The sequence below is a fragment of the Heterocephalus glaber genome, unplaced genomic scaffold, assembly GCF_053883595.1.
Source record: "Heterocephalus glaber isolate CG9 unplaced genomic scaffold, H.glaber_assembly_v1.0 deba00000896, whole genome shotgun sequence".
NCBI classification, from domain to species: Eukaryota; Metazoa; Chordata; class Mammalia; order Rodentia; family Bathyergidae; genus Heterocephalus; species Heterocephalus glaber.
The window spans coordinates 2,494,098-2,521,434 of NW_028258170.1; the positions used below are offsets into that span (position 1 = coordinate 2,494,098).

The following is a 27,337-nucleotide window of genomic DNA, read 5'->3' on the forward strand; positions in this document are numbered from 1 at the left end:
AGTATATCTGGGAGATTTTTTTTAAGTGCAAATAGAATATGAAGAAGATTCTGCGAAAATATCTAATACATACTAGTTGAAAGTAAACTCATCTGTCACAAAAAATGCTTATAAGTAAAGTCAAATGTAGAGACATAAAGTATCAATGATTGTCAGCTGGGGTGGTTTTACTATTAAATATTATTCTTGAATATCCAGAGATATTCAATTCCAAGTGTAAGGGAGAAGTGTAGCGCTATTGACATTTAATATTTATAGGTTAATTATGCTGTTAAATGTCCTGCTATTTCCCATATGGAGAAGATAATATCTAGTCCAAATTATCAATACTGCTAAGTTTGAGAAACTTTGAAAAGTAGATGAAATTTATGTTTATAGATGTATAAGCAAAAATAAGAAAATAGTTATTAAAACTCTATAAGTTAAAATATGCACAACTAAAGTATAATTCTTTAATGTTTTTTAATTTATCATATATAAAATGCAACTATAAAATGACATTTTATTATAATTTAGTCTTTTTCAGCAGGCTTGTGGATTACCATATAGAAATTCACAACTACAATGTCTGGTCCAAAAGTCAAGGAGATTATAAAGTGGAAGGAAGAATGAACAAACAATAATCATGTCCAACATAGAAAACCAACAGCGATATGCAAAAGAGCATGCTCATTATCTATAATCAAATGTAATTAAATTGATCTCATCAATTAGAGAATTTTGGTAGATTTTATATTTTAAAAAGTATTATCAATACCCCTTCAAATGAACCATACTCTCTGTAAAAAACTCAATGATTTTATATTTTTGTTTTAGATTCAGGTAACACAATTAAAACAGATTAAGGAACATACCTGTCCCTCCAAAATTGACAGAAACAAACATATAGTTTACTGATGTAGAATTTCATAAGTATTCAATTTATCTGTAGAGGACACATTGACTCAGAACTAAGGAGTGAAGGAGTATTAAGAGAAAGTCACATTTAATTGATATTTAAACCACAAGGTTTAGCTTAGCTAAATGTGACAGAAACAATCTACTTGTCTCTCTATTGCAGTCTACTCTGGAACTAAAATGTATGTAATCATTTTTATGAGAAATATTATCAAGTGACATTTGCCTTTATTATAATTTATTATAACCATATGAAATACTGAACATTGAACACAAAGCTTGCATCAATTTTTAAAAACCCTATGGAAGGCATTTTTTACCTCTTTATTCCTAAAGCTGTAGATTAAGGGGTTGAGCATGGGGATCATTAACATGTAAAAGACAGAGGCCAGTTTATCAGTTTCCAAGGAGTGAGTGGATTTGGGCTGCACGTACATGAAGAGAAGAGTCCCATAGAAGACCACCACCACCATCAGATGGGAGGCATGGGTGGAGAAAGCTTTCCATTTTCCCTTTGCAGACTCCATCCGACATACTGCTAAGAGAATCAGCACATAGGACAGAAGAACTACCAGGAGGGAGATCAAATTGAATGCTCAAAACAGCATGGTCAACAGCTCTGTTTCTTGTGTCTGTGAACAGATCAGAGGAGACAAGGGCACAACATCACAGTAGAAATGACTGATGACGTTAGAGCCACAAAAGGTCAATGTGAAATACTTGATAGGGAACAGTAGAGCCTGAAAACTACTGTACAGGTACAGAATGCCCACCAGCACATGGCAAAGTCTCTGGGACATGATGGCGTTATAGAGCAGAGAGTGGCAGATGGCCATATAGCAGTCATAGGCCATGGCTGACAAGATTGACAGTTCACGGACAATGCACATGATGAAGAAGGCCATCTGGGTGGCACATGCATAATAAGAAATGGTATTTTGATCCACAATGAAATTAACCAGCATCTTGGGGCAAATGACAGTGGAATTACCAAGGTCAATGATAGTCAGATGTCTGATAAAAAATACATAATACATGGGTGTGTGCAGACAGGTGTCCAGCTTGGTCAGTATGATCATGCCCAGGTTGCCCACCACTGTGACCATGTAGATGAAGAGAAAGATCCCAAACAGGGGAAGCTGCAGCTTGGGCAGGCTTGTGAGTCCCAGCAGAATGAAGTCAGCTGGCCCTGTTAGGTTTGAGTGGCCCATCTGGGTGATACAGTTCCCTGTGTTTTAGGAAGAAAAAGGAAGGTTTATTAACTGTCCCTTTGCACCATAAAAATGGAGTATTTATAGAGAAAATTTAAATTTTAATACATAATAGGGGAAAGCCAATTAAATTCTACATCTGATTTTGAAATAAGGATCAATGATAACATACTCCACTTCCCAAAGTTAAGGATCCATGTGTATCGCCTAAATTAATATGACATGAATTAAACTCTAAATAGAATGAGTTTGGAAAATGAAGTTTGGAAAATATCCATTGAAGGCAAAACCATATGGGAAATGATAAAAACTGACTTTATTTCATCTATGCAATGACTGAACAGTTTTCCCTTTGTAAACTTTAATTTTTATGAATTGAAATGAATTGGTAAACAAAATAGAACTGCTTTGATTAAAGATACTGAAGCTGATTTATCTTAATTCACATGAATGTTCTGCCTATGACATTTGGTTTATGTTCAGTGAAAACATGGAACTCTTTATGATTTTTTAATTGGAGTAAGTGACTATCACAATATTCAGTGTAGCAAAATGCAGGATGAAATTACTATGACATAATCCAAAACCAACTTGAACCGGGGCAGCTCTCAGTTCCAAAGCCTCTGAGCTCACCACAAGTCCAGAACTGGAGGTGAGAACCACTGCAGTGCCAATGCACCTTGTGGCCATGGGCAGCAATTTCAGGAAGCTGCCCTTGGTGTCCACCCTTCCTTTCTGATATAGGGAGTGGAGCCTGGGGAGGAAAATGCCCCTAGAGTTTGCTTAGCTATTTAAAAATCTTCCTCCAGGATGAAGTTGTCTACTCTTTCTCCATTGATTCCTAGTATTGTTTCAGATCCCTTCGTCCCCCTCAAATAGAAACCACAGTTTCTATTTTGAATTTGAAGTGTTCCGGGGTTGCTGCCCTAGGGTTTAATGTTAGAAAGTGAGATGCACAGGATTAAGGAAAGAATTCAAAATTCCAGTACTTGTCTTACCATCCTAAAGTCTTCAGGGCCTTCCTCAGAATGACTATAGCATATTGATTATATCTCCATTTGCAGTGTCAGCTGCTGTCTAGTTCTAAGGGTATCTGCATGCGTTTACTATGAATATTGTATGGAAAAAAATATTTCATGTTCGTGATCTGGCAAATTTGTTAGGAGGAATTTCTCCAAAGTTCTATAACTCAATTTTTTTTCTCATTTGTCAGTTTATAGTAAATATTTATCAAAGAGTAACCTCATAGTAAGCAACCCAGTAGCAAAAAAGTCCAAGACAAGTATTTGCAAATTGATGTATGCAATATCATTACATAAAAATCTTGGAATTTATGAAATATTACTTGGTAAATACATTTTAAATATCGCATCATATATATTAAAATTATACTTTTTATTTGTTACAGATTGCCTATGATATATCCTACAATGGATTGTTCTTTATGTGAAAATCAAATATAACTGAATATCTTATTCATGTGGAAATCTTAATCTTAATAAATCCTAATAAATAAGATCTGTGACAATGTTTCAGGTATTTGTAACTTCTTTTTTATTTGGAATTTTCGAATATCCATATCAACTTCCACAACTCATTGGTTTAGGATATACATTTAATTAATAGCACTTAAAAATGAAAAAGATCATGCTGCACCAGAAACCCCAATTAGCAAAGGAGCTAATGTGTGTTTTTTGCCTGGATTTGAAGAAATCTGTCAGTTCCCATAGAAGTCTATGCTTAGAAGCCTGAACTAATGACAGATCATAAAAAAGAAAGGCAATTCTTACTCACCTTTAATGTTGGATTGATTTTTTTTATATTACACATATTTTTACTTTTCATTGGGAGAATTTATGGGTTTCTCTGTCTTATGTTGTTCCCTGAATAGTTAACATTTAATTCATTCAGATTATTATGCCAAATCTTCTGACTTAATAAAAGATGCTTAATATACTAGGGAATTATTTAAGAACTCAGCATATTGCCCCTTGAGAAATGTAAGGGACATCTCAAAAGGGGAAACGACACACATAAATGATCTGTGTAATTCTGTGGAGATGTACGTGTCTTAAAGGCATTCCATTACAGTGGGAGAAGAGTTAAAGCTATGTCTATCCAGGTCAAGAAATACTACACATGGATAGAAATTTTATTAATACACTGCATTAAACAATGTTAATGCAATTATTTGTATTAGGCATGTAGTCATTCACTTTAGGTACAATCACTTGGATAAGATTCAATATAACATTATCAAAATTAAAATCTACTGTTAGATAACATTGTATCAAGGGCCACTTTTATGATTGAAATATTTCTCAGAATGAAGAAAAATTAAGTGCAGAGAAACACAGATCTAAACTATACAAATTGAAGTATCTTATTAAAGAGAATGTTTCATTTCTGTTCATTAGTAGTTAAAGATAGAGAAACATTTTCAAAACCCAAGAATATTTTATCACCATGCTTTAAATTTTGGATGTCCAATTAAAAAAGTACTCATCTATTCCCTTAGTGTTTAATGCATTTTAGAATTTTTTCCCAATTTTTCAATTTTTTTACCTCTAGCATATTTGTTAACCATGGAATGGTTTTTCTATCATAGCCCATTTGATCATTACCAGAGATAATAAGGAAATCACATATTTGTTTTCAGTTAGAAATTATGTGTTCGCATGATACAAAAGTATGGCTTGGTTTATTTTTAATGTTTTAAGTACTTATTCATGTCTCAGGTTTATATTGTTTTATTGCAAACTTTGAGTTAACCTGTATCTTTTATTTTATTTTTGGTATGTTATGTATTTCCCACAGATCTGTCAAATTTTGCAATGTTAACTCACTCTCTCTGTATATAAATGTGAGTGTTATTTCCCCGTGTTCAAACCACGATTTTTTTTCTGCAATGTCTAATCTGCCCTGAGGATCAACAACAGAATAGTTATTGCCATTAGTACATTTATCATTAATAATTCAATTGTTTCATTATAATATCTGTTTTTCTTTTAACATCCGTGTTTATTCATTCAATCATTGCCAGTGATCATAACTGTTTTAAAGTCCTCGTGTGTGACTTCCATGTCCCCATTGTGACTTATCTACTACTGGTCATTGATTGTTCTTATAGTATGGGTAATACTTTCATATCACTTCAAAATACAAGTACAGAATTTTTTGGATGATAAACAGAATCATTTTGTTGTTAAAACTCTGAATTTTAAAAACTTCTTTCAAACAGCATTAAATTTTCCTTTACTAGGCAGCTTATTTACTTGAAAATGACCTTATTCTTTTTGAGGTTTAGCATCGTGATCTGTATGATTGGATATCAGTTACCTGTCTCCATATTCGTGTGCAGCAGTTCTACTCGCTTCTGCTGTCACCCCCACAGTTTGTTTTTGTGTAAGACTCTTCACTAGAGTTTACTAGAACCTGAATATATTCCAACTCGGTGTGAATTGGTAGTTACTCAGCGTGCAGTTTCATGGTTGGATTTTCTTTCACGGGTACTTGTTAGTGTGGCCTTATGGAGTGATGGAATTGTCTCGTTCCAGGATACCACCAGGGAATCTGTGGGTGAATTCACCGAGTTGCTGGGAAGGCCTGGTGAGGAGAGATTAAAGATGATCTCCGGGACGTGCACTCACTGTGTGCCAGGTGCTCCCTGCTTCTGTAGACAATGAAAGAAAGTCTCCTTAAAATGTTTATTTCGATGTATGCCTTGCAATAGCTTGACCGTGGGAGCAGAACCTACTGTTTCCATTTGTGTAATCTCTGTAATGTTTCGACTTCTTCGTAACTAGTGACATGTAGCAGTTCACTGTGCAAGATATAAAAAGAGGAACAAATGAAGATCTTGGTTTTTGCTCCTTGAAGCTCTGACCCCCTGGACCTCCCTGTTTTGTGTCTTTCTTTTCTAAATAAGTCCCTCTCCCTTCTGGACCCCCGACAATGGAGCCTTGTTTTAATACGTGCAGTTTAGGAATTACGCAATTCTCAGGCTCTGCGCTGACTTCTTAGTCACTTTCCCTGTTAGGTCTCTCCACAGAAGGACTCAGTTCGGTGGATTCCATAGATAGATACATATGGATACAAATGTCTTCAGCAGCAGTTAGCGACATCCGTGATTACATTTTCAGTTACAGAGATTTTCATGGGCCCTTGGAATTTTATACCAATTTCTCCTAGCAATCTAATATTTTTAGTATCCTCAATTCTTTTCCCTGCTTTTAACGATACCAATTTTAATGCATATTTTGTACCTTTATATAGTCTTTTGTAAATATCATAATGCAAGGGTTTTGAGAGAGTTGTTAAGTTCCATCTTTATTTATTTATTTACTTACTAACTTATTGGTACCAGGGATCAAACTCTGGACCTTACATTTGCAAGGCAGGCACGGTGCCACTGAGCTAAATCCCCCACCAGTTTCATCATTTAAAAAAAATAAATATTGATCATTTTTGACACCCCCTTTATTCTTAGTGTGCAAAATAATGCCTTAGGTATATTATGCATTGGAAAAATTATTTTGATGGATATAATTCTCCAAATGTACTCTTCATATTAAATTCTAAATACTGAGATTGGCGATCCAGCTGGAAAACAGGTAGCCCAAACATCACATTTTTCCTAATATTCTCTTGTATATGTGCCTGTGTATATGTGAGTGTGTGTGTGTGTGTGTGTATGTGTTGCTTTGAAAACTGCCTTTAGCAATGATGGCATTTGTCTTTTTCATCTATCTACATAAAACCTACCTTGCACCTGGCTTAGTTACATCCACCCAATTAGCACATATGATGTACAGTTCTGAATTATTTTCTGTTATCATTTCTATAACATTTTACCGAATTCAAGAATAGCCCTTAGGTGCTTGCTCTTTTTTCAGGTATGGGTGGTATTTTAGTTAATTACACACTTTAGGGATATACACATGGCATGGAAAATTCCATCTTCCCTTGAGAAAGAGGATGCTTCCTAATGTTTCATGTGCTAATCCATATGAAACATAAGCTATGGGAGGACTCATGAGAGGTTGGTATATATATATATATATATATATATATATATATATATATATCAGTGTTTTTATTTGAATTTGTCAGATTTCACCAAAAGAAATGGTTGCAGGCAATTTTACTCTTGTTACCGAGTTCATTCTTTTGGGACTGACAGATAAAGCAGAACTGAAAGTCATGCCTTTTGTGTTGTTCCTGGGGATTTATGTCATTACCTTGGTGGGAAATGTGGGCATGATATTCTTAATCCAAATCACCCCAAAGCTCAACACACCCATGTACTTTTTCCTGAGTTACCTCTGATTTGTAGATGCCTGCTATTCCTCCGTTATTGCCCCAAAATTGCTGATCACCTTCTTGGTGGTGAGGGAAACCATCTCGTTCTCTGGCTGCATCATACAGCATTTGTTTTGTGGGGTATTCATCACCACGGAAAGCTTTCTACTCTCAGTTGATGGCTTACAATAGTTATGTGGCCATTACCCACCCTCTCCTGTAGAATGTAGCCATGTCTAGGAGAAAGTGTGTAGCGCTTGTGATTGGGTCTTGTACCAGAGGACTGACCAACTCCCTGACACACATAGTAAGCTTGGGGAGACTGTCCTTTTATGGGCCCAATGTCATGGGTCACTTCTGTGATAATCCCCCTCTGATAAAACTATCATGTTCTGACCCCTTCATGAATGAGTTTTTGCTTTTACTCTTTCCTGGAGTCATTGCCATGGCCACTTTCTTGTGATCGCTTCCTACATATTCATTGCCTTTGCTATTCTGTGAATCCGCTCAGCCTCAGGCAGATGGAAAGCCTTCTCCACCTGCGCCTCTCAACTGACTGCCGTGACCATATTCTATGGCACCTTAAGTTTTAATTACATTCATCCAAGCTCCTAGTATTCTGTGCAACAGGAAAAGGTGGTTTCTGTGTTCTATACGTTAGTGATTCCCATGTTAAACCCACTGATTTACAGCCTCAGGAACAAAGCGGCAAAAGATGCTGTGAAATGGGCCATAAAATGAAACATTCCTCATGTTAATTTCAAGTCCGTATTAATTATGTACACTTCTGCCAGTGAGTCTTCGGCCACTGACATTCACATGAATTCAATGATGTTAGTTTCTTGTACTTTCATAGATCACTGTGTTATGCATATTCATTGTTCACAAGAGGACAGAAGAGGCTAGAAAGTTGAAGTGACTTGGTGCATAATTTCATTCTAGCAAAATTAAAATTCAACTTTACTGAGATATTAGGTCATTAATATTCAAATCAACCAACCTAAGAACTGCATGTATCTTCTACTGTATGGAAAATTGAATAAATACATGAGTGTTTGTATGCTTGTGGACATATAACAAAGTAGGGATAATTCTATGAAATTTTAACATTTGTGTTTTTGATTAAACTAATTATATGACTGATATTTGCTTTAATATTTAAAACTTCCCATTAATTTTCAAACATCCATATATCTCCACTTTACAGATCCAAACAATTTAAAGATTTTCATTCATCCAGTTACATAGTATCAACTATTAAAGTATCAATGGAAAATTTGACATAGGCTTTATTGTAGTAAATCTGGAATGCTTCCAAAGCCATGGTGCAATTAAAGTGATGTTATTATTATCATGTAAGATTTCTGTAGATTATTCCTCAAATAAAATATGTAGCAGATAAAATATGTAGTGTTAAATTTTATTGCTTCACCTGTACAGGTTGCATATTGTTATTCCCATATTCAGAAGACACATAGCTCTTAAGTTGCTTGCAGTCATATAACCTATAACGAGATTATTTGGAATCAGAATCCTATCTCTAAGTTTGCAATATGCTTGCCAGTTCTTTCATATGGCAAACACAGAACTATTTTTTTAGTGTTGCATAACTTGAGTGTTTTTATACTGATTAAATTGTTTTCCAGCAGTCACTGATAGAACAGCTCAGAATGAAAAACACTACAAATTTACAAAGAAAAATATACATGATCAATTAAGATAATTTTCAGAACAACGTGGCTTCACACAGTCCTTGGTTGCTCTGAACAGGGCGTGACCTCTTAAGAAGGCGGCTCTGCCTGGCCTCTGGTGGGTTTGGTTTCCCAGGTAAAGTCGCAGAGTTGTCAACATTTTTACTGACACTGCTGGTCCACTGGCAGAAATTAAAAGGTGGCAATCCTTGTTTACCCATTCAACACTGCCAAGGTCTGAGGGACAGCCTTGCAGGGAAAAGTCACAGAAATGGGGTACATTTCTCTCTGGCAGTTGTGCAGATGGAAGCAAGTGTTCATTCTGCCTCTCTGGAGTATCAGACCCCCAAAATGGCAGATCTTGAGCTTCCCTCCTCCAGCCTCATTATCCCCTTTTACACAAAGGAAACCAAGGCCAATGAATCTTGCACGCATCTGGACAAGTCCTGATTCTTATAGTCTACCCCTGTTGATATTGCCTTTTCGCTGCCTTTGGAGGATGAAGAGGCTTCTTGGTCCCCTAAATAATTTCTGAGGAGGAAAAACAGACTAACCAGCAACAGAGCAGCAACAGCATCTACACTAATCTCAAAGCATAAACATTGATATCCATATCAAAATTTACTAGAATTATTTTGTACATAAATTTTAAGAAAGAAAATATTGAGTAAGTTATTCCATGTCCTTTGTAGAGCACATTTTACATCTGTGTTCCTCAAGCTACAAATCAAGGAACTCAACATAGGAATAACCAGAGTGTAAAATATGGAAGCCACTGTGTCATTATAGAAGGAGTGACTGGACTTGGGGTTTGCATACATAAGTATAGGTGGCCTGTAGAACACTATGACCATGGTTAGATGAGATCCACATGTGGAGAAGGGCTTGTGCCTGGCCTCAGTCGACTTCATTCTGAGAATGGCTATGAGGATGAGCACATAAGATACAACAATAAACAGGGATGAAATTAAGTCAAAAATTGAAGGGATGAGAATGATCAATTCAAATTCATGGATGTTCGAGCAGAGCAAAGATACTAAAGGGATACAATCACAGTAGAAATGGCTGATGATGTTGTAACCACAGGAGGGTGAAGTAAAAATATTTATGGTGACCAGAAATGGAAGACATGTGCTCCAGACACTTGTCACCAGCACCTCACATACTCGGTGACATAGCCACTGTGTAGAGCAGATGGTCATGTAGGGGTCATAGGACATGGCTGACAGAATATAAAATCCACTAATGATGGAAATGATATAGAAAGCAGTTTCCATGGCACAAAGATTATAGGAGATTGAATTATGATTCACAACAAAAGTTACTAACATTTTGCATCCCACAGTTGTTGAATAACCGAGATCAGTGAAAGACAAGAGTCTGAGAAAAAAGTCCATAGGTGTTCATAGCTTGGAGTCCACCTTGGAGGGGGTAATGATTCCCAAATTCTCCACCACTGAGATCTCATAGATGATGAAGAACAGTGGAGCCTGAAGCTTGGGACGATCAGTGATGCCCAGCCGGATGAACTTGGCCACTGCTGAGAGGTTCCTTCTCTCCATCCAGACTTTTATAAAAATCTATTCTTGAGATAGCAGAATAGTCAATATCTTTTAACAAGTACCAGCAAGTAGTGATATAATATACAAAACTATAACACATTAAATAAATTCAAAATTTCAATTTACTGCATCTTAAAACAAGTCCCCCTTCTAGGAGTAAAACATATATAAATACGTAAATAGAAATAGAGATTGAGTTAGTGATAGAGAAACAGAGGTAGAGATAGATTTGGAGATAGAGATATCTTACTGGCATTCAGTTGAGGAAGCTTTGTTCCTTAAAGAATGCTTGATAATATTTGAAGCCACTTAATGTGACATATTTAGAATACCAGTGATAATGGCTTTTAATTATGAGAATGCAAACATGGGGCCAAACATTTGTCAATAGGAAATGTTAATACAGACAAGGTTTAAAAATCATTGTAGATGACATAGATATAAGTGTAGATATAGATATAAATGTAGATTATATAATTAGGAATGTAGATATAAATAAGGAAAGATAAAAAAGTAAGCATTTTATATGTTATGTATATAAAAGTTTATTTAATTTTTCTGTTTTTATTTTTATAATGAAAATATAGGATTTCCTTTATGAAATCACAATCACAGTATGGCATGACCCGTAAGTTGATTGCATAACAGCATATGTAAAATCAAATATAATGGTGCAATTGTATTGTTAGAACTCCTACATTTAAACATAGACTTTGAAAAGCCTTACACGTAAAAGTAGCACAAGTTTAAATGTTGAACAAACTTGAGTGATACCAGACACGAGTATGTAAATAAAGAGATTCTAACAAATCACATTAGAGAATATTTGTTTCATAGAGGCAAATATCCCAGGAAACACATTTGTGGTATATAATACATAATATTTCAGATAATTTCTGTAAATTGCCTCATTGTCTTTATATATATTAACAAATTCCACTTTTCCTTCCAGGGTTCCTGGAAGAAGTTACAATAAAAGGTATCAATGTAGTTATGTGCCTGGTATTAGGTCATCAATAGCAAGGGCATAGTGCATGCTTTCTTTTGGTTTTAATTGGAGGCAATGTGTTAGGCAAAATGAATATTTTCTTACATACATATAAATTGTTATGCAGTTTAATTTCTTCAGATTGTGATAATAGGCAGAGTAATATGTTATTCAAGAATATAAGACTTACTTTTTCCACCTCTCCTTGTAATTTGACTGTCTGATGTTCTTTTGTATAATTGATTTTCTGATTAACTTAAATTGAGAGAATATGAGAATATAAGCACCTAAAATTGGTTTAATATAGTGAAGCTTCATAAAAATTCACTTTCATTAAAAAGATTGTTCTTCCTAAAGTCTTAAAATCACCCATAGCATACTAGCAAGTTAAATACACATACATATTTTGGTGTGTGTATAGTTTTGGTTTGGTTTGGAAATGTGCGTTTAATTTTCACATTTAGGCCACTTAAAACTCATTCATGCTATGATTTATCATTTAATCTTGACAAACATTCACATAGGCAAATAAAAATGTATCTGAGTATGCCTAGTAAGTCACCATTTCAAAACTTTACCAAACTAAAATCAAGATGTCAGGCTAAGTTAAAGCAACCAGTGGCTTAAAAATTTGTGGACATCAACAAATTATTTATTTATTTTTCTTAAAACAGGGTCTTGCTATGTAGTTCAGGCAGTCCTTGAACTCGCTGTGTAGCCCAGGCTGGCCTTGAAAATACAGCGATCCCCCTGCCTCAGCCTCCTGAGTGCTGGGATTACAGGCATGAGACATCACACTCGACTAACAAATTGTTTCTTTAAAAAACTAAATTGTTCCTTAATAGAAGACAAAGAACACTTTCACAAACGTCTGAGTGAGCTATAAGAGAGCGAATAGAAAAATTGTGTTTATAAAATTAACCTGTAGGATATCTGCTTTTGACTCACATGAAGCATTGCTTATTGAGCTTTGATATCTTAACTTGTTCTGAATCACAGTTTTCTTTAGTTAGAAACACTGAATAAAATTTATAAAAAATATGTCTGCAGCTTGACTAGGAAGCATATATATCTTGATATATGCACGGATGAGAGATTCAGGAAATATTTTATAAGGGCCATGTTCCTTTAAGATGGGGAAAGTAGAACGGTTTCTCACCATCTTTAAAGTTCAGTGTGACATAATTTTCATAGTTTCTTTTCTATTTTCATTATCTAATTTTGTTTCTATCAATACACTCAGAAAATTATATCTGTCCTCAGTTAAATTCCACTGGAAATTGAACATTCTCTTCCTCAGAGGATCCTAAACTTTCGTGACCCATCTTAATATGAGTCAGAAACATTTCTTTAATAGTTTCCTTTCCAAAACATCAGAAAAATGTACATTAATAAATATTTTTAAATATTTATAACTTTGTTTGTGGAAAGATATAAGAAGGGCCTGCAGCCCTTAAATGACAAAGGATTTGGAAGAATATCAAATGAGATATTGAATACTTAACTTTGACAATTTTGCCATTTATATTTTTAATTGCTGATTCCTTACTAAGGCTTTGCTTATTCCTACTTTGACCTCTATTTTTTCTATGATTAAACATACTTAAAGCATAATTACTACATAAGGTATATATGAATGACATATCACCATACTTATAAGCATTTGTAGAAATTAATGAACCTTTCTATGAAATACTTCCTTATTAATTTAATTGACAAAGTAAATTACTTTGAATTTCAAAATCAATCTGAAAATAAAAACTTATTTGCTCAGTTATTACTCAGGTCTACAATGCCCAGAAAAGAAACTGAAATCCTGGTATTTTTTATGCTTATTTTTTCCACAGATACTGAGACTGAGGTACTAGAAAATATTTTACCCCAGTTGTCAATATCAACTTTCTACTTCAGTTTCCTGACTTTTTACCTGAATATGATTTCCTGTTCAAGTTCTGCATAGGTTCCTTTTAAGGTTTGTTAGGTATAATTAATGGCAGTGTGCATCCTGATTTTGCATACTTAGATGCTATAGTGAAATTACAAACAAAGTTTGCACAGATTGCTCCATATCCTGTGCAGGGCACCTTTAACCTCCTTGTTCCTCAAACTGTAGATCATGGGGTTCAGCATGGGAATCACCAGGGTGTAAAACACAGAGGCTAATTTATCAGAGTCAAAGGAGTGGCTGGACTTAGGCTGCACATACATGAAGAATAAGGTCCCATATAACACGACCACCACTGTCAGGTGAGATCCGCAGGTGGAGAAGGCCTTGTGCCTACCATGTGCTGAGTTTATCCTGAGGATGGCTGTGAGGATCAGAGTGTAGGAAACAAGGACTATCAGAAGAGAGGAGACCAGATTAAATGCTGAAAAGATCAGTACTATCCACTCAACCTCTTGCGTGCCTGAGCAAATCAAAGTTAACAAGGGAAGACTGTCACAGTAGAAATGATGAATGACATTATTGCCACAAAAGGATGAGATGAAAATTTTGATGGTCGTTATCAGAGAAAGAAAGACGCTGTAGAGATAAGGGATTGTCACCAGCACCCAGCACACCCTGTGTGACATCACCAATGTGTATAGCAGAGGGTTGCAGGTGGCCACATAGCGGTCATAGGCCATGCTTGACAGAATGGAAAGCTCACTAGTGATGAACACACTGAAGAATGCTCGCTGGGTGGCACACCAATTGTAGGAGATTGTAGGTTGATCTACCACAAAATCTATTAACATTTTGGGACCCAAAGCTGTTGAATAGCCAAGATCAGTGAAAGCCAAGTGTCAAAGGAAAAAGTACATAGATGTCTGCAACCTACAGTCTATGTTGGTGAAAATGATGAAGCCCAAGTTTCCCACCACTGAAATCATGGACACAATAAGGAAAATTCCAAAGAGTGGAGCCCGCAGCTCAGGGAGGTCTGTGATTCCCTTGAGAATGAATTCATCCAGCATTGTTAAATTGTGTTTGTCCATCTAGGCCATTTAGGAAACCTACACCATGAACAAACATGAGAAGAATCATTAATTTCCAATAAATATGACTCAAGAGTACATGTACAATTATGCCCTTATATACAATAGTTTTGTTATGGAATGTGCATATATATATAATATATATATGTGTATATGCATGTTCATGCATGCATCACTGTAAGAACAGTTCATATTTCCAACTTCAGGATTCTGGCATAAATCATGAAGATTGAGAAATTAAAGCTATTATTAACATCATACTTATTAAATTTATAACATCATTTATAAAACATAAATTTATAACATTAAATTTATAACACTGTATATATTAAATAATTGTTTAAGCTTCTGCAGACATATCTGCATGCAGTTCAGTGTAAAAAGAACATAAGCTAAACCAGGAAAATACCTGAAAATTTATCATGATCTTTACTGAGTAATTTTACTATGAATGGGCAAAATTATTTTAGCACACAATATTCATGTTCTGCCCCAAACTTATCCCATATATCATTTGTTTATTAAAATACAGACTCCAAACCTTTGAAAACCTATATTCTTTAGCACCTTAATCAGAAGGTTAACTTTACATCACAAGTACTGAAATGATTTAAGGTGATAAAATCTGAGTTATGCACAATCATGTGAAGTATTCATAACAATGTTTTAAAAATCTAAATATAATCAATACTTTAGATATTACTATCAGTTTACTTTAGATACAATTGAAAGAAACATAAAAGTCACTAAAATAAATTATATCAAAGTTAAAATAAATTAATGAACAAATAAATGAATACATGAAAACAGCCCATTAAAAAGGTAGAAATCAAAAATTTGGAAAGGAAATCCTGAAATTATCTTCATTCACAGAACACATGACTTTCATTCAAAAATTCAAAAGATTCTATACCAAATAAAGTAAAAAAGCTTTTAAAATTAACAAAGAAATTTGGCAAACTTGAAGAGAATAAAATTGCAACACAATATCAATGTTGTGTCTTTGTACTAGCAAGGATCCATTCAAAAAAGTTAGACAGCTGATTCAATTTACATCTAAAAGAAATACGGAAAAATAAAGTTATCTGAGCAAGGGCAAGCTTTGCAAACTGAAAACTACAAAATATTAATGAAATAAGTTGCAGAGGGTATTTTTAATGAGTGAAATGACAATTTTTTTTCATTGGTTGGAAATATTAAATAGTTAAATGGTAAAAACCATTCAAATTTATCTACAGAGTTTAACAACTTGACCAAATATGCAGTGGCTGTTTGCAAGAAATAAAAAATTCAATACTAAAATTCATATGGAATAACAGTCCTCAAATAATCAAAGGCAACCAACCAACCAAACAAACAAAAGGAAAAAAAAACAAAACACTTGAAAATAAATTCACATTTCCTTAATTTAAACCTTAGTACAGGTTACAGCCAAAAAAGCTATGGTATTGACGAAAAATAAACATATAAATGAATGGAATGGGACATAAGAAGAAAGTACATATATCTTTATAAGCAATTTATTTTTGACTGGGATGGGAAGCCCATTTAATGTAGGAAGAATAGTTTCTTCAACACATTCTGGTGCTACCAATGGATACCTAAACAAAATTTACTTTCAATGGGTCAAAGACCTAACTGTTCTGGGCAAACCCAAAATGTCTAAGAGCAAATCTGGTGCAAGTCTTCATATCCTTGGGTCTGGAATGGATCTGAGGAACCCAGTTCCTGATTAGAAACAATGTGTGACTGTTCCAGAAATTGCAGAAAGAAATAGAGACACAGAATTCGGATAAAATAATAAAAGTTTTACTTGAAAGCAGATGGGACTGCCAGAAACCAGTCTGCTCAGTGTCCATGCTCTTTGTTCAGTTTTTCCATTTTTATATCCTTTTTTGCCATTATCTCATTCCTGGTGGTCTTTGATGTGTAAATACAATTCCAGTTCCTATTTACAACTCGTTCCTGTTAATGATAACAGTCACAGACACATGATAAGCACATGACAGTTAAAACACGTACACTGTGAATTTACCCAAGCATTGCAACCTTGTTCTTCAGAATTAGGATGTTATCTGTAGGAAGGCTACAGATCAAGAGTCATATAACCTTCACTTTAAACAACCAGAGCAATGGGCTAAGGCAAGTTTTAAAGGGATACACTACCTATTTTGCTTCTAGAACTACTTTAATAGTTAATTTACTAAGCTGTCTCAAACCTTTTTCCCTATCATAACATGGTGGCCTGGGCACAGGCTCAGCAAACAGTCATTCCAGGCAGTCCTTAGCCTTCCCCAGCAGGCCTGTGAGCAGGCTGATCTCTTCACAGCAGGGTTTGGGCACAGTCAGTGCAGGTCAGATCTAAAGGTCAGCACTTTCCCAGACTCAGGCCCTCCTGGTCAGTGATACTTTTTTATATATTTTCATTTCTAGTCCTTTTGCCTTCCTTCATTCCTAGATCTCTTTACCTGAAATGTAAACAAAAGTCTTTTCTAGATACCAATTTTGAGAATATTCTTGGGAAGAAGATGGTGAAACATTTAAAACAATTCCCCGTTACCCAGTATTTTCCAAGTCTAAACCTCACCCCACCAATTTCCCCTCTCTATATACACAACCACCTCAGGGTCCATAAAACACCCAGTCAGTCATTCTTAGGCTCATTCAGCAATGAGACAATTTCCATTTCTCTGGTCCACTAAAATTTTGGCTGACATGCCAATTTCATGGAGGAGACGGAAATGAGAGTCAGTGGTTTCTCCAAGTTTAGATCCAGGTTATACCATTGAAGGACACTGTTAAAGCTTGATGCCTTCATTTACAACCTACTGTTTTAATTTGCTACAATGACATGTGTCACCCAATTCTTCTTCTCCCTATCCAGGTGAGTTCCTGGCAGTTTTTTGAAGTATGACTCAGTTTTGTTAAAGACATGAAGGCAAAAGCAAAATGAATTAACTAATTAATTAATTTTGACATATCCAAAATTTCATGACAATAAACATTTCTTTTAATGAAAACATCAATTGTGATAAAATAATCTTGATTTCCAGTCCAATAGACTTCTAGAAGATCAGAAAAGCACATTTCAAGGTGTCTGTGTTTGGAGTTCATCAGAGACAAGACCTTAGGGGTGTATCTGCCCCCAATGCCTTCCTTTCTGATATTCTTCCCTTGCTCTCTGCACTTAGATGCCATGTCTTTCCAGTGTGATGTTCTTCCCATGGATCAACTAAACATGGACTAAAGCTCTGAAAGTGTGAGCCAAATATACCCCCCTCCTTAAAGTTGTGAGGGTTCTGACCCAGTTTTGTCCCAGTTATGGAAAGCTGACTAATAAAATTGGTTCTGTGGATGGGATCCTTGTTGTTATCTGTGCATGTGGTTTGGAAGACTTTGGAACTTACTTGTGGTATGAGTTGTGAAACGTTTAGAGAAGCATATTACAGAAAGTCATGAATGCTGTAATCAGAGCTCAGTGAGTAGCTGTGTCAGGCTCAGAAGCCCAGAATGCCAATAGGAATGTGGAGAGAAAGACCAGGCTCATGACATTTTTGTTGACAGTTGGGACTTTATTGAGAATTAGACTAAAAGGCATTCTGGCAAAGAAGTTATCCCCATTTTCTCCATATCCCAAAAACTTGTGGAAGGGTGAATTTTAAAGTTAGTGGAACTATTACTGTGGAAAAAAAAAATCAAGGCACCTCAGTGTTCTTGCTGTGGCATGAGTAATACTGGATGCTTTTAGTCATATTTATATGGAGAATCAGGACAAAATCAGAGCAAAAAACATGAAAACCTTGCAGTTAGGCCAGAATGAAGCACATGTAAAGCTGAGCCAAAGCAGCTGAAATGATTAACACCTTTGAAAAGAGACCTTGGACCCTGGGCCAGTAGAAGAAAGATATCTTGAGGAAATAATCACCAAGATTCCACTCATTACACCCATATGGCTACAAAGTGAAGCCTTATCTCTGTGTGTGACCCCAAGTCCAGAGCCCCACAGTGGGGCATCACCTGTAGCCTGATCTCCCAGGTGGCCTTTCTCTGGGACCTAGGCCCATTACTTTGTTCTTTCTGACCCAGGGGGGAATAAGGATGAATGACAGACTCAGACTGACCTTAACATGTGGGTAGTCAGGGGGCTCCTACCCCTAGCAGGTAGAGAGGTCCCAAACCTTTGGCTCACCCCATTTTATATACCTAAACACTATCACAAGCAATCAAAGTTACACAGGACTCATCTGGTTTTCAATATCATTAGTACATTCTCTCATAAACAACTTAACATCAGCTGTCTTAACTTTTCCCTATATGCATCACCCCTGAGTGCAGCCTTTCTCCTTTGTGCTCAGAGGAGGCTAGTTAGGCTTCATTTCTTCTTTGCTCCTCAACACTCCTGATCCTTATACTCAAGAAGGGCCTCAAAGGAAATCAGTTCCCTGAATTCATTTTACAATATCCAGCTGTGCAGGCAGTCAGAGCTGCCATGATTCAAGGGGGCCTGACTATTGCTGAAGATGGCAGAAGACCGCACTCTGCTCCATAGGATGCTGGTTTTATAGGCACACAGAATTCAAGAGTTATATGGTTCTGGAAGTTTCCTCAAGGTTTCAAAAGAAAGCCTGGAAGACTAGGCCAATATTTATGATACGGTCACAGTTTCTGCAGGAAGCTGCTGAGAGGTTGGTGTATGAAACTGGGAAAGTAAAAACAAAGCTGCAGGGGAGACTCAAGGAAATTGGAGATGCGGTAAACATTGAAAATCCTCTGAGGAAAGCTGCAGACAGTGAATACAACCAGCTTAAAAGTGAAGATGTGTGTTATGCAACCAGAAAAGCTAGGAAGGTTCTGTAAACAACCTATACCTCACATCTTACCTCTATGTGTCCTGAATGCTGGTTATGGAGCTACAAGCCTTGGTGCTTTCCCTGCTCAGGTTCAGTCTTGCTTTGCTCTAATTCCTGACTATCCATCTATTTCTTCATGCCAGAATGGTAATAATTAGCTTGTGCCATAGTATTTGTAATTGCATAACTTCCTTTTTGATTTTTATAGGGTCTCAGAGCTAAGAGTCGCCTTGTGTATCAGAAGACATTGTGGATTTGGACTGTTTTCATTTTGTTTCTTTTTCAGTACAGTGAACTGAATTTACCTTTGACACTAGGGCCTTCACACTGAGCTGGTTTCTGGGCATTGTCTCTCTTTTTATTTAGAGGCAGGGTTATTATTATGAAAAAAAAAGACCAACAAAAGTCTCATGTGCTCAGAGCTGGGGCTTTGGGAAGATGATTGTATCAGGCAGTGCTATACTAGTTGGCAGCTTATTCTACTCATTAGTTCAGGGTCTGCATGTGACACTAGGAGCTTGGGCCTATTCGGAAGTAGGTCACCAGGAGCATGAACTGAGTGGATTTCTTACCCTGCCTGCTCCCTTCTCTCTGGTTCCCATGAAGTGAACACCTCCTCCACCAGGCCATTTGTTCCTTGGGAACAGCCAACCATAGACAAAACCCTCTAGAAATGAGCCAAATCAACCTTTCTCCTTTAAACTGCAAGTGTCGGTGTTTTGTGCCACTAAGAAGAAAGTAAGTAATAAAGAAATTCTCTAGTGTGAGAAACTGAAAGTGCCAATAAGGACTAAAAGGTATAATAGATAATGTGAAATAGGAAGAAAAAGGGGCAAAGGGGAAGGGGAAGCGGGAGGAGTGGGAAAAGGAGAGAAGGGAATGGAATTAATATGAGAAAATGAAAAAATGGAAACAAAGTCTTTGTAAATAGGGAGGGATGGAGGGGTTAAAGGGAGGACAGGGGAAGGGGAAAAAATAAGAACCAAGAGAGATTATGTAAAGGTGCAAACTTCCAGTGATGAATGTCATTATATTGTATACCTAAAATGTACCAATAAATTTATTTTTAAAAAGAAGAAAAAGAAATCCATGGGAGAGAATGGAGCAGTGAAAATTTTGGCCTGAAAATTTCATTTCAAACTACTGAAATATTTTTAAATATGTGTTTGGCTTCTAACATCAAGTTCTTCTTAAGACAAAGTTTACAGCTCTCCAAAGCTTTTCTTTGAAGCAGAACTGTATGGCAATTTCTAGGACAAATGCCATTCACCTTAGAAGCTTCATAACGATGTACTGTACAAATTTGTAATGCAGAGAGGCAGATACTTGGGTGACTACTAATTTATTTTATTCCTGTGATGGAGTTGATATCCACACCATGTCAGATCTAGCTACTTTCTCTGTGAAATAACTGCACTTTATGTCATTTAACTCCTTTGACCAATATGGGAAAAAACGCACCAGAGAAAGTGATTCAGTGAAAACTTCAGTTCACATTGCATTACCATTCTGAAAAGTATGTTCAGCTTCTGATCTCAAGTTCATCCAAGGACAAATTTTACAGCACTACAGGCCCTTTCCTTGAACCAGAAGTGTATAGAAATTTCTAGTCCAAATTGCCTTCCACATAGAAGCCTCATAGTTGCACTGTAAAAAATCTGTAATGCAGAGAGAGAAAAACAAGAAAGAAAATCTATTGTAGGAGTGGGCCATTACTGTGACTATATCTGATCACATGCTTAAAAACCATTTGAAACTGGTTTTCAGGAGGCATCTGGAAGGTTTTGGAGATCTTGGGTAGAGAAGTCTGATTTTGTATTCAGTGTGAGATGCACACATCATTTCCTTGGTCTGGATGGAAATGTTCACTTTTTCTGTCCACATTGTAGGTTCTTTGTATCTGTGTTTTAATGTCAGTGACTTTTGTGAGACTCAGGATTATCAGGTCATGACATGTGTGCCATGAAGACTGGTGGCAAAAAAGTAAACCGAAGCAAAATAATTGTGATTGAAAGTATGTTACAATTTCATGAAAAAGGCATAATGGAAATTTCAACAATGTGATATTTAAAATTCCATGCTAAAATGTCACACACCATTACCAATAATGCCTCGTGTGTCCATATTCAATTGACGATTTAAAACTCTTTCAGTAAGTACCACATACTATAATTCTGCATTACAGTTTATTACTCTTTTGCGTTGTTTAAAATGAAATATTTTTGTACAGCTAAATTATTTTGCTCTCTTTTAATAAAATGGCACATCATGGGCATTGTGAATTTAGAGCAGCATTAGCATTCTTTTAGTTATTTGGCAGAGAAATATATTTTGATTCTAGGACAAATTTGTGAAAACAAGGTATTGCTCGCTCAAATGAATTATGACATGAAAAAAATGACCATCCAATGTCATTTTCTGCCCCTTGTTGACACATTCTTGGCCTGTTTAGGTACATTGAGTTAATTTTCAAGATATGATACATGTAGTCTCGTGTTAAAACAGTACACACTGTGCTGAATTAATGACAGGTTGGAAAATGTGTTTTTTTCCCTAAATCCATGTTAGTGGATACTTTCTCTTGAAAAAAATCTATTATCTGTTTCTCTAACCACATTTTGGGTTCTCCATAAAGCACAACCTCTTTTTACATACATATATTTATATTTACGTTATGTTATTGCATGACTTTGTTGTGATTTTTTTAACTCATTTTATTTTTCTAAGACTTTCGTTACAAAATGAAGCAAAGTGAAGAAGTTAGAGAGGTTCCCTCATTTTCAGCTGTTACCCTCCCCACAGTGTGAGTTTCATCACCAACATAACTGATAATATGTGGGTTATACAGTGAGAAGTGAAAGAATATGTGCTTACATCCATTGATTTAAACATGAAAAAAGACTGGAGAATAAATAAAGCTAAAAGACATCTCAATTTTAAATTCATATTACTGCTTTGTAATTTTGAGAGGTCTGTGCCATTAGATATCATTCAGAGTGTCTAGAGGCAGATTAATTACACTTCAAAGAATTCTCTGAGCTTTCAGGTAAGGCAGTGTAACATTCCTCTTCCAAACCACCAGTGATGTTTAGTGCATACACCCTGTAAAAAAATACTACAGTATTTTGATTCTGTAACATCCAACCAAAAGTGGTAGGTGGTGGGAGTATAATAGCCCTGACACCTTAGTCATTGGAGAAGATTTTTACAGCTGTAAGTACATTTCCCAGTTCAGATGTTAGAAACCAGTGAAGAGTCCCTGTACCTCTGAGAGTGGTTCAGAAATCAGTACTGTCTACTCACCTCTCCTGTGGAATCGCCCCACACTCCCCATGTGCTCTTGCATGACTATGTAAGATTAATTTACGGGTTTCTTTCTCCTCTAAGGCTCTCCCCAAGGAGAGGGGCTGCAATTTGTTCATTATTCCCAAGCATCAGAATGTTTCACACAAAGTCAATGAGGTATCTGCTAATTACACAGTAGTCCTTTATGTTCTCACATAAGTAAATGTGTTAGATACCTTACCCTAGCTTTTTAGGTTAAATCTTCTCTACTAAAATCCAGAGATTTGGAATCAAAATATTGTATTGAGTAAAACGTTAATAGTATAAAAATGATAGTGTTTTTTGGTGTTTTGAGGGGTAAGAAATACTTTAATACTGGTTAAAGCATTGTTTTAGAGTCTTGTAAGGTAAAATGATAGATATATACAAAGTCTGCCAAAAAATGTGTACATGATTCACAAAAAGAAAAATAGTATGATGTTGTTTTCAACAGTGTTACTTTCACATGGGAGATGCTAGAGGGTGTTGTATATCATAGAAAACCCACTAACCTGCCTCCCCTTAGAGAAGAAATTTAAGATGTGTGTGCAAAAATCTCAATGACCAAGCAGCAGTTCACTGTACTAATAAATGTCTGGAAGCTCATAGACACCACTTTGAGCAGATCTTGTTATTGGAGAGGCCAGAGATAAATTGTATTAATCTTGGGATATTTCAATAAATTTAATATTAAAATATTTATACAAGTTTTTCTTTTCCTGAAGTGTGTATACAGTTTTGGTGGGATGTCTCTATATGATTATACATATGTATGGCTCTTTGCTTTATTTGTGGTGGCTTACCTTTATTAATATATTGTACTGTGGTAGAATATACATATAAACAATAGCAAACCATACATTTTTGCAAAGTTAACAAATAAGTATAGAAATAATCCAAATTTTCCAGCAGCAAGACCAGCAAATAGAATATTTTCAGAACTGCAGAAGGGTCCTTCACTATCCTTTATGTCATGACCTGTTCTAACACCTCAGTACAAAAAATGTAAAACCACCAAAATTAATTTAAAACCACAATTTTCAATTTGTTAAAATGAAAAACTTTAAAATTACAAATTATTATTATAATGTATGGGCAATTCAATACATGTATCATATGAATAATGATCAAAGCAAGGTAGTTAGCATTTTCATTTACTTACATATTCTTAAAAACACTTTCTTCTGATGTAATAAATATGCATATCTAGGAGATACTATATATTTCTTGTTATGTATATAATATAAACTGATAAATCGAGATTGTGAAGTATTACAGAATTTATTCCCTAAAACAAACTGGTTTGTTATCCATTAAACAACTGTTACCACTTCACAGCCCATCCCATCCCATCACATCCCATCCCATCTCATCCCATCCTATTCCACTCCATTCCATTCCACTCCATTCCACTCTTCTCTTTTCTATTTCATCACATTCTACTCAATTGATCTATTTGTCTCTTCTTTCACCAATGCCACACTATCATGGTAACTTTACTTCTATGGAAATTCTTTTAGTTATATATACTAGCCCTCAAGCTTTATTTTCTTTAAATATTGTGTTGATCCTTTGGTGTCTTTTCCATTTCCATGAAAACACTAAATCTATTTTGTTGGTATTCACAAAATGACTCATTGGACTTTGGGATGGCACCTATAGATTAATTTGGAAGGAACTGACATCTAGATAATAGAGGGCTTTCCATCTATGGCCATGAAATATTTCTGTGTTTAGTTCTTTGTTTTCTTTCATCAGACTTTGGGAGATTTCTTTGTATATACCTTATACCTACAATGTTACATAGAAAGTATTTCATTTTTGTGGGGTGTTAATGTAAATGTTATTGTAACTTTGATTTTAAATATGCCAGTTGATCACTGATGTGCAGGAAATCTTCTTCCTCTATATATTCATTTAATACCTGTCAACCTTGCAATAATCACTTATTACTTCCAAATGATTTTTTTTTCTGTCTGTCGAATGTTCAACATAGATTATCATGTGACCTGGTAACAAAGAGCATTTTATTTCACCCCTCCCTCCAAAATTCAGATTTTTGAATTTTGACCATTTGGACCAACACATAATTATGTCACAGCTATTAACACCATTGAGTTTTTAAATATATTTTTATATTTTGACTGTTTTGCTATCCTTTTTGGTGAAATGTTTCTTCATCTCTTTTGGCCATTTTTTTCCCTGTGGTGAACCCTGTCTATTATACTAATTTGAAAATTTATGCTTTGTGATTCTTGTTCTGTGTTCTTTTTTTCTTTCGAATCACTGTTAGCAGTGCATTGTTTGCTGCATGTGTTGTAAATGTGAGTTTTCACATTCTCCTATGGTATACCTTGATGAACGGAATTAATTTTTTCTTTTTTGTGTTTTTATTGAGGATAATTCTGTGTTTGTGTTATTATTGTTGTGCAGTGTTTTAAGGCACCCTTTTTTCTTTCCTTCTTTCGTTTCTTTCTCTTTTTCTTTTTTTGAGTCAGGGTCTCGCTATCTAGCCTATGGCCTAGTCTGACCTCAGACGTGCAGGAGACTTCTTCTTCAGCCCTCTCATTGCTGGGATTACACACATGCACCACCGTGCCTGTCTTAAGACATATTGTCTTATTCAAAGTTATAAAGATGGTATTTAACCATTCTTTCATAGAACAACTTTATAAAATAAGCCAGCTTTCACATGAAAGCTTATAATATTTCTCACTTTAATTTTGGTACTTTCAAAAGTTTGACAGGTATATTGTACATTTTAAAGATGTATAGCATGATTTTTGTTTCATGTATAAATCTGGGGCTGGATAAACAGACTATTTAGCATGCGTTATGACATAATACATAATTGGTTGATTTTTGAATTATGGTTCAAGTAAATTACTAAATGTAAATGTATTACATAGGAAACCCAATTGAATTAATATACTAAATATTGTTTCTAAATTCTAATGGAGTTTTTGTATTAAATTAAAACAAATATTACATGTGGAAGTCTCTATTTTTATTTCTTTTAAAGTAATGGTGTGTAGAACACAAAGGAAAAACATACATGTTCAAGACCTAAGATGTGTATAGCGAAAGAAAGTCTAAGAGGAGAGGTGTAGAGAGAGGCTTCCCTTCAATTGTAAATTAAGGACTTGGCAATGTGAGAACCATGATACAGACCCAGGCACTTGACACAAAATGTGAGGACAAATCAAAGTGAAGACCAAAGGAAAAATTGGTTTTTAAACATCTATGTTTTGAATATGATTTCCTGTTCAAGTTCTGCATAGTTCCTTTTAAGGTTTGTTACATATAATCAAGGGCAGTGCACATCCTGATTTTGCATACTTAGATGCTATAGTGAAATTACAAACAAAGTTTGCACAGATTGCTCCATATCCTGTGCAGGGCACCTTTAACCTCCTTGTTCCTCAAACTGTAGATCATGGGGTTCAGCATGGGAATCACCAGGGTGTAAAACACAGAGGCTAATTTATCAGAGTCAAAGGAGTGGCTGGACTTAGGCTGCACATACATGAAGAATAAGGTCCCATATAACACGACCACCACTGTCAGGTGAGATCCGCAGGTGGAGAAGGCCTTGTGCCTACCATGTGCTGAGTTTATCCTGAGGATGGCTGTGAGGATCAGAGTGTAGGAAACAAGGACTATCAGAAGAGAGGAGACCAGATTAAATGCTGAAAAGATCAGTACTATCCACTCAACCTCTTGCGTGCCTGAGCAAATCAAAGTTAACAAGGGAAGACTGTCACAGTAGAAATGATGAATGACATTATTGCCACAAAAGGATGAGATGAAAATTTTGATGGTCGTTATCAGAGAAAGAAAGATGCTGTAGAGATAAGGGATTGTCACCAGCACCCAGCACAGCCTGGGTGACATCACCACTGTGTATAGCAGAGGGACACAGATGGCCACATAGCGGTCATAGGCCATGGCTGACAGAATGAAAAGCTCACTAATGATGAACATGATGAAGAATGCTAGCTGTGTGGCACACCACTTGTAGGGAATTGTATTTTGATTAGTTACAATATTTACCAACATTTTGGGTCCCACGGCAGTTGAGTAACCAAGATCAATGAAAGCCAGGTGTCTGAGAAAAAAGTACATGGGTGTTTGTAGTCTGTTGTCCACTTTGGTGAGGATGATCATGCCCATGTTGCCCAGCACTGAGTTTACATAGATGATGAGGAACAGCCCAAAGAAGGGGGCCTGAAGATCAGGGTGGTCTGTGATGCCCGTCAGAATGAATTCATTTAGTGCTGTCCAATTTCTGTTGTCCATCCAGTCCGCTAAGGACCCTTACTGTGGGAAGAATCATTAAAAGCCATCGGATTCCAAGAAGCATTGCGTATCAAAATCTTATCACTGATCACATTATCTTTATATGTAAATCTACTTTTTTGACCCAAAAAATGAAAGATAACTCACCTCTGTGATTGGACCTAGAAATATATTTGGACAGCATTTAAACATAGGGTAGACAATAAATATTTTATTTTTGTGTTATGTAGTGATT

The 27,337-nt window shown here is 35.7% G+C and overlaps 3 protein-coding genes and 2 pseudogenes across 3 annotated transcripts; 1 reads left to right on the forward strand and 4 right to left on the reverse strand.

Moving 5' to 3' along the window:
• Nucleotides 1-1,181: 1,181 nt before the first annotated feature.
• On the reverse strand, nt 1,182-2,108 carry Or8k5 (olfactory receptor family 8 subfamily K member 5). The gene is given in 1 exon segment (XM_013067479.2): nt 1,182-2,108. A coding segment is annotated over 1 exon segment (927 nt).
• Nucleotides 2,109-7,235: 5,127 nt separating this feature from the next.
• On the forward strand, nt 7,236-8,167 carry LOC101725276 (olfactory receptor 5J3). Its single transcript, XM_004869898.2, is given in 4 exon segments — nt 7,236-7,586; nt 7,588-7,864; nt 7,867-8,139; nt 8,142-8,167. Coding segments are annotated over 4 exon segments (927 nt in total).
• A 1,547-nt stretch (nt 8,168-9,714) lies between these two features.
• LOC147828878 (olfactory receptor 8K3-like) lies at nt 9,715-10,662 on the reverse strand (annotated as a pseudogene).
• Nucleotides 10,663-13,687: 3,025 nt separating this feature from the next.
• LOC101701004 (olfactory receptor 8K3-like) lies at nt 13,688-14,638 on the reverse strand (annotated as a pseudogene).
• Nucleotides 14,639-26,160: 11,522 nt separating this feature from the next.
• Nucleotides 26,161-27,102, reverse strand: LOC101700648 (olfactory receptor 8K3). The gene has a single exon (XM_004869063.3). It carries the CDS (start codon nt 27,100-27,102, stop codon nt 26,161-26,163), a length of 942 nt encoding a protein of 313 aa, XP_004869120.2.
• Nucleotides 27,103-27,337: the final 235 nt, after the last annotated feature.

Excerpts from the sequence above, each read along its gene's own strand:
- LOC101700648 (XM_004869063.3), bottom strand. The coding sequence starts at position 27,102 with ATGGACAACAGAAATTGGACAGCACTAAATGAATTCATTCTGACGGGC.